We start from the raw sequence: 8,395 nt of genomic DNA, 5'->3' as shown, positions 1-8,395 counted from the left end.
ACAAACTGTGGTACATCCATATCATAGAACATTACACAGCAGTAAGAAGGAACAGCTATCAATTAGCACAGCAACTTATTTTAATCCTTAGAAATTGATGCCAACTGAGGCCAGGCACAGATGCTCACGCCTGTAATCCCAGCACTTTGGGAGACCGAGGCAGTCAGATCACCTGAGGTCAGGAATTTGAGATCAGCCTGGCCAACATGGTAAAACCCCATCTCTACTGAAAAAATACAAAAATTAGCCAGGTGTGGTGGTGGGTGCTTGTAATCCCAGCTACTTGGGAGGTTGAGACACGAGAATCTGTTGAATCCGGGGGGCAGACGTTGCAGTGAGCCAAAATCGCACTGCTGCACTCTAGCCTGGGTGATAGAGCTAAACTCCATCTCAAAAAAAGAAAAAGAAAAGAAATTGATGCCAACTGAAAAAAGTCCCAAAAGGTTCCATACTGTATAATTGCATTTACATAACATGTTTTAAATGATAAAATTATGGAAATGGAGACTGTTGTTTGCCAGGGGTTAAGGGGTTAATGAGCCTGGAAGGGAGTTGCCTGGAAGGGAGTTGGGTATGGATATTAAAAGGCAACACGAGGATTCTCATGGTGGCAGAACTACTCTCTATCTTAATGATGGGGATGGGTACAGGATTTTACACGAGTGATAAAATTGCGTAGAACTAAACATACCCACACGTACACATGCCCCAATGAGTAAAAGTAAAACTGAGGCAGTCTGAATAGGATCGGTGGATTGCATCAACGTCAGTATGCTGGTTGTGGTATATACTGTAGTTTTGTAAAATGTCACTATTGGGGGAAACTGGGTAAAGGGCCCATGGTATCTCACTATGTGCATTTGGCTCTACAGTTAACTCAAAATGTTCCAATATATTAATAAAGTAAATATCTGTGCATGAATCTAAGGTGTGGAATAAATCAACATCGGGGCCCATCCTGACCTGTGGGGATATACAAATGGCACAAAATGAAAAATGAGAATCAAAAATAAGAATCATGAATACAAAGATTTTAATCTAGAAATCTAGAAAAAGACAAGAGCAGATTGCCTGGTAGAGTTCTATGCCTGGACCATAGCTACCAAGGATTGCCAAAACACATGCCAAGGATGGAGATATATGTATGCTATATAGTATATATGCAATATATACATTGTACATATATATATCTCTCCATCCTTGGTATGCTCTTATATATATAATAAGTAATATATACACATATATATAGTGTATAGTTGGGGGAAAAGGAAAATAGGGCTTGAACCCCTTTGTATCCCTTTTCCTCCAAATTTAACATTTTCTTTTCAGTTTTATTTGTCTGATTGAGATGTCGTTTTTGTGACTTTTTAGGTGGAGTGTTGCTCCTGGAAAATCCAAAAGGTGATAATAGGTTGGACCTTTTAAAGCTGAAGAGTGTTGTCACTAGCATTTTTGGTGTGAAAAATACGGAGCTGGCTGTCTTCCATGATGAAACAGGTATGTGGAAAGTGAGAGGAGCCTGTGTCCTTTGACTTGAGATGGATTGGTGAAGGTCTTAATTTGCCGTCAGTTGTACTATATAACTTTCGCATTTTTCCTGACTCTCTTGAGTCAGGGCCCAGCTCTTCAGCAGTGCCTGCCAACAGTGTCTGTTCATGCCTCCTCATTGTATGATGTGACTGAAAACCCTGGGCTAAATGGTTCTCATCCTTCCCTGTCACCTGTTAGCCAGCTGGTGGACTTCAGCCTTCAGAGTCCTCCCTTGTGAGGTTGTTTTTGTTTTTGAGACAGGGTCTCACTCTGTCACCCATGCTGGAGTACAGTGATGCAGTCATGGCTCATTGCAGCCTCCACCTCCTAGGCTCAAGTAATTCTCCTGCCTTGAGCTCCCAAGTAACTGGGACTACAGGCATGCACCACCATGCTTGGCTAATTTTATTTAATTTTTTTTGGAGAGACCAAGTCACTGTATTGCCCAGTCTGGTCTTGAACCCAGGGCCTTAAGCAATCCCCCTGCCTTGGCCTCCCAAAGTGCTGGGATTCTAGGTGTGAGCTACCACACCCAACCGTGAGTTTTAACTTTATTAAACACAATGCCTGGATCTCACTAAATCTGGATTCTCAATAAAGCAAACCTGAAAATTTTTTAAAGAATTATAGATGCATTCTCCCACTATTATGTATTGAATGTGACCTCTGAAAAAAAAAAAAAGATGTGTCCTAACCCCTTGTATGTCTAAATGTGACCTTTGGAAATAGGATTATCGTAGATGTAACTAGTTAGGATGAGGTCATACTGGAGTAGCGTGGGCCCCTAATCCGGTATGACAGTTGTCCTTATAAGAAGGTGGCCATATGAAGACATAGAGACACACAGAGAGAATGCCATGTGGTGACAAAGGCAAAGATTGGAGTTACACACAGCTGCGAGCCAAGAAACAACCAAGATTGCCAGGAGCCTCCAGAAGCTAGGAAGAGGCAAAACCGGATTCACCGACAGGTTTCAGAGGGAGCACATCTGCCAACGCTTTCATTTCAGACTTCTGACCCCCAGAACTTTGAGACAATAAATTTCTTTTATTTTTATTCCCTAGCCCCCTGCAGTTTGTGGGATTTTACTGTGGCAGCCTCAGAAAACTAATACTCATTTTATGAATCTGAATGCTCATTTTCAGAAACTTTTAAATAACTTAAAAGAAGAAATGCAAATGGCCGACTAAGGAACAACGGGTACATCTTAATGGTAATCAGAACTTTCAAGGTAGTACCACAGTGAGGTACTATTAACTGCCACCAGATTGGCAAAAACTAGAAGAATCTGACAGACTCAAATGTTGTCAGGGATATTGCATAATAGGAACCCTCATTCACTGCTGGATTATGAATTGTTGGAACCACTGGAAAACTGTTTGCTATTGTATCCATTAAAGGTTGGATAGGAGAAGCAAAAGCAATGTGGGAGAAACCAAGTAAAGGTCTACAAGAAGGTAGCAAGTTAGAGGTCTGAGAAAAATCTCTAACCGGGTTCCACCAAGGTGGTGTGTAAGTCAGGGGAAAGCTGGATCTCTGCCTAAAGTCACTGTAGGATGAGAAGTAGAGAAAAGCAAAAACAGGCTGGAGTGCACATCTCTCTGACCGCATCTGACACTGACAGTCCGGTGTCTTGCAGAAGAAACTGCTGGTGTACTTTTCCAAAGAGTTGCACACATTCCTGGCCTGGAAGTTGGAAGAGCAGAGGCAGGAGCGTGGGCTGCTCACTGTCCCACTGAACAAGTGGGCAGATCCACAGCAACCTGAGAAAACCGAGGGCACGGGCCCCACGTTAGCCTGTTTAGCATAATGACTGTTACTAAACTTCTACCTTCCAAATCCTGTGTAGATTTTTCTGTGATCAAGCCATTACCCAGAACCAGGTCAGACAGAGAACCTGGGAAATAGTTTTAGCTTAGCTGCATTGATACGGATGCAACCACCATAGTTCACCTCATTGTGATCCTGACATGTATACATGGCTCTTTAAACCATATTTAACTTCCAAATAATTAAGACCCTAGTAGTTTAAAAATCACACTTTCAGCTCTTTCTTGTACTGCTTCAAAGATGCTAACTTCATTACCCAAAACAAGATAGAAAGTTCTTATCCTTCTTTGGGTGATGTTGATTTCTCTTCTAGCTGAGCCATACCTCCCCTTTTTGCTATTCTTTAACTTTACTGAGATACAAGGTTAACCTGTTAAAATATTTCATGTTATATGGTAAGGAAATAAGAGAGTGGAAAAATAAGAATTGGCTGATATATATTAACATGTCATGCCACACTTCATTTGCTGAAAAATGAGTTCTCTGGTCAGAAGCAATGCTATGTGGAGTGCTCTGTTGGTGAATAAGACATTCTCCGCGTCCATGGATGGTGGGTTTGACCGAAGCATTATGGGTGACAGTGGCAAATCCATGTCCAAAAGGAGTGTGTTCCAGTAAGACCAAATCACTGCCTTTTCCCATAATGGAAACTGCAGTATAACCAAGCTGCCATCGAGAGTCTGGCTCGTCTTTCCTGGCAATAACACTATATTGAAAGCTCAGGTAATGGTCCCCACTGTTGGTAGTTGGGATACACAGTAGCAACTGTAGCAAAATCAACCTTAAGGGATGGAAGTAATGTTGCGGAGCCCATGCCTGGGTGGCCCCTTTGTTCATCCATCCATTGGGCAAGGGCAGAAGTGGCTGGCAGCAGAGTAGGTCATGTCCACTGAATTTTTTTTTTTATTTTTTAGAGACAGGGTCTCACTCTATCACTCAGGCTGGAGTACAGTGGCTCAGTCATAGCTCAATGTAACCTCAAACTTCTGGGCTCGAGCAATCCTCCCACCTCAGCCTCCAAAGTAGCTAGGAGTACAGATACATGCCACCATGCCTGGCTACTTCTTTTCTTTTTTGTAGAGAGGAGATCTTGCTGTATTGCCCAGGCTGGTCTCAATCTTCTGGCCTCAAGCAGTCCTCCCCTTTCTGCCTCCCGGAGTGCTGGGATTACAGGTGTGAACCACTGTGCCCAGCCCCACCCATTTTAAAATTCTCATTCTGTCTGCCCATTTGAAGAGATCTGTCCACATACCTCTTGCCCTAACTTCCTTGTCACCAGTTTTCTAATTCTGTTCTTTGAGTCCCTGGCTGTTCTCATTTAGTCCAGCTATTGGCCAGTGTCCGTGAATCAGTGTAGATCTACTCCTAGCTGTTTCTCCGAGCAAAAGGACCAGCCGGCTGCACTGAATGAAGTTGTGCCCATTGGGAGGATTTCCACCCATCACTATTCTTCAGGGCTACCCAGAGTCAGAACAGGGCCGTAAGACTGTAATTGTCTACTTTGGATGGTACAGCGTATTGTGCAGTAAAGCCCTACGCAGCAAGCCCTAAAATGTTTTCTTTCTCTGCCAACCAGTCCTGGAAGACTTCCTATAAGGCCACACTTGTGGTTGAGAGAAGAGACCATATGGGCCTAGGCTGAGAATGGGCATCTAGCCACTGGTGCAGCAGGTTCCTCTGAGCCAGTGCCCCAGCCTAGTCTCATACTTGCCATTTCCACTCAATATTTGGAGGCTGTCCTGTGGGCCTGTCCTGTATCACAACCATTAGCAGTCATCTGCCTGTGCATGCATTCCCAGGCAACATTTAATGTTCTCTAAATGAAATTACACTGCATATGTTCTGTGTATCATGCTTTTTTCCACATCTGTTCCTGCGTCAAATAACATCTTCTGACTGTAATTAGCATTTTTTAATGTAAGCTCTTCGTAGTGAAGCTTGAGATTCTGATATAGGAGGAAATTTTAAGAGGAGCTGTATTATACAGAGAAAATACTAAAATAGAGAAAAAAATTTGCCCTGTATTTCACATTATGAATATTATGATGTTTATTTTACAACATTAAGATTTCCTACCATTGCATGTCATTAAAGGCTGGTTTTATAGAAAAGGCAATGACTTTTGATAAACAGAAATTAAGTGGAAAGCAGTGTTGCAAAAAGATACATGATAGTTAAATAGGAAAAATTGAATGACTTCAGTTTTGAACTGTTCGTTAACCCTGAAAGAATTGTTGTTCTTATTTTAGAAATACAAAACGAAACCGATCTACTGAGTCTTAGTGGAAAAACACTGTGTGTGACTGCGGGATCGGCTCCCTCTCTGGTCAGCAGTTCTAGTACTCTTCTTTGTCAGTATATCAACCTACAGCTCCTGAATGCAGAGCCACAAGGTATGTGCCTCCCCACAGCGGGCAGATTGTGGGGTGCTGGGCATTGAGGTTGTCTTTAATATTCAAATATGTGTATATTTCTGGTCGGCTTCAAAGTGTGGGCTCCCCGCTGCTTTGGGGAAACCACAGGCTTTTCTTTTGGTGTGTTACAGAGAGTCTCATCCATCCGGCATGGTTAGGAAATGAAAAAATTGGTTAGGTAAAAATGATAATTAAATTGTTTGAGTGCCAAAACGTTCTAATCTCCAATTTTACTTTCTTTTCTGCGGAAAATGTTCTGAAAACTTGTATACTTTCCTGATATTTTAGGATCCTCGTTGTGCACATTTGTACTGAAGTCTTCGGGCTCCTCACTTGACTGTGTACTGAGTATCTGCCCCCCAAGCTGCCGGGCTTTTATCTAAGTTTTGTTTTTCTTTTTCTTTTTCTTTTTCTTTTTCCCCTTCCCCTTCACCTCTATGAAATATTCAGAGCTGTGTCTGCATGGACTGCATCTCCAGCGGTCGCACTCATCCTCCTGGACCCGCTGCTGGCCTCAGCACTGCCTGTTAGAGCTGTCCGCAGTGGCCACCTCTTTTGGAGATGGAGGGTGAACTCTCGAGATTTAATCCAGTTTGTTCTTTCTTCCTTAGAGTGTTTAGTGGGGACGGTGGGCACTCTCCTGCTTGAAAACCCGCTTGGGCAGAACGGACTCACCCACCAAGGTCTTCTGTGTGAAGCAGCCAAGGTGTTTGGCCTTCGGAGCAGGAAGCTAAGGCTGTTTCTGAATGAGACCCAAACGCAAGGTAAGGAGATTATGGACCGTAAGTTTTTTGTTTTTGTTGAAGGTAGATTTTGATGCCATTAACCATTTGTAGCATATACGTGTAAGATAGTACTATTGTAATCCTGTTTTGTTATTCTTTCCCCAGAAATTTACCATAATATAATTTTCTTTCCTTTCCATTTTTTTTGAGACTGAGTCTCACTTTGTCTCCCAGGAGTGCAATGGCACAATCTTGGCTTACTACAACCTCCACCTCCTGGGTTCAGGCCCGGGGCTTCAACCCAGCAACAGGGATTCTCCTGCCTCAGCCTCCCGAGTAGCTGGGAATATAGGCGCCCGCCACCACGCCTGGCTCATTTTTGTATTTTTAGTAGAGATGGAGTTTCACCATGTTGGCCAGGCTGATCTCAAACTCCTGACCTCAGGTGATCTGCTCGCCTCGGCCTCCCAAAGTGCTGGGATTATAGGCGTGAGCCATGGCGCCCAGTCAATAATATAATTTTTTAATAGCAATTAAAAGGATAATTACTTTTTGCTAAATCTAAAAACTACATGTGTATGTTATTAAAAATACATGCTTCTAGGTAAATTAGCATGTTTGCTGACCCTAAAACTGTTCTTTTTCCCGAAAGTCAAAATTATCACAGGGTTGTAAAATAGCCTGAAGGAAACTTACAGCTGACATTATACCTCCCTTTATAAAGGGAGTTTATAAAACATGCTTACCTGCAGTTTATAAAACATGCTTACCTGCATTTTCTCCTTGAGACACATAACTGTGAAGAGCTAGGTCATCAGTTGACATATTCCACATTCTATTATCTAGAAAATAGAAATTAAGGATGGCGACTTGCACTCGCTGGTGTCAGGCAGCGTATTTTCTCCTCCTCCCGTTCTCCCACTTAGCACTATTCACTTCAGAGATTTCAGCTTCTGTGGCTGCTCTGTCAGCTTCTCTGCTGACATCCTTAGCCTACCCTCTGAGTTTCGTTCTGTAATCCTGCTACACATCAAACGTCTTCACTTTACTATTGCTGCCACTGCAATCACTTCCCCCAACAGCTTCCCTTTGTGGGATCTGCTTTTTTCCGTTTATACCCATTCTTGACATCTCAACTCAAAACTTTTACCATCCCATCCTTTTATTTGTGACACCTGATAGCCTGGGATTTATTGGGCTTTCTGCATCAGTATTTGTGTCTTTTGGCACTTGTGGAAAATTGCCAGACATCTTGTCCAACCTACCTCTTACTCATTCTCTCTCGTGTTCTCTCCTTCTAACACCTTGTTTAGACATGTTTTAGATGGACTTGCTCACTCTATCCTGCCTCTTATTCTCTTTTCCTGTTTCCCCTCCTTTTGTCCTTATATGCTACATTCTGGATAATTTTGGCTTTTTTATCTTACCCTTGTTCTTCTGCAGGTAAGGTGCGTCTTTTCTCTGTTTCCGGAAGATTTTCCCTTTGTCTTTTACTTTCTGCAGTTTAACTGTGATTTCCCTAGGCGTACATTTTTTGGTATAAGGCAGTCTTTATTTGTTACAGTGTTTTGAATTTTTTTTTTTTTAGACTTGGTCTTATTCTGTCATGCAGGCTGGAGTGCAATGGCTCAATCACAGCTCACTGCAGCCTCAAACTCCTGGGCTCCAGCAATCCTCCCACCTCAGCCTTCCTAGCTAGGGCTATAGGCATGCGCCACCATGCCCAGCTAATTTTAAAATTTTTTTGTAGGGATAAGGCCTCTCTATAAGGTCCAGGCTGATTGTTTTTGAACTCCTGGCTTCAAGTGATCCTCCCACCTTGGCCTCCTAAAGTGTTGGGATTACAAGCATGAACCACCACACCCCTGCCTCCTGATTTCTACCATTTTCTTTTTT

At 42.7% G+C, this 8,395-nt stretch overlaps 1 protein-coding gene across 1 annotated transcript in view; it reads left to right on the top strand.

Annotated features, from left to right (window-relative positions):
* Positions 1 to 8,395, top strand: part of IARS (isoleucyl-tRNA synthetase) — an 87,805-nt gene that overhangs the window by 75,327 nt on the left and 4,083 nt on the right. Inside the window, exons 29-31 of the mRNA XM_011996872.1 lie at positions 1,349 to 1,497; positions 5,610 to 5,753; positions 6,386 to 6,538. Of these exons, the coding sequence (XP_011852262.1) occupies positions 1,349 to 1,497; positions 5,610 to 5,753; positions 6,386 to 6,538 (446 nt within the window). The remainder of the gene's footprint in view (positions 1 to 1,348; positions 1,498 to 5,609; positions 5,754 to 6,385; positions 6,539 to 8,395) is intronic.

Source organism: Mandrillus leucophaeus, unplaced genomic scaffold (genome assembly GCF_000951045.1).
Source record: "Mandrillus leucophaeus isolate KB7577 unplaced genomic scaffold, Mleu.le_1.0 Scaffold527, whole genome shotgun sequence".
In the NCBI taxonomy this organism is placed as follows: Eukaryota; Metazoa; Chordata; class Mammalia; order Primates; family Cercopithecidae; genus Mandrillus; species Mandrillus leucophaeus.
This window is presented reverse-complemented; position numbering and strand designations above follow the sequence as displayed.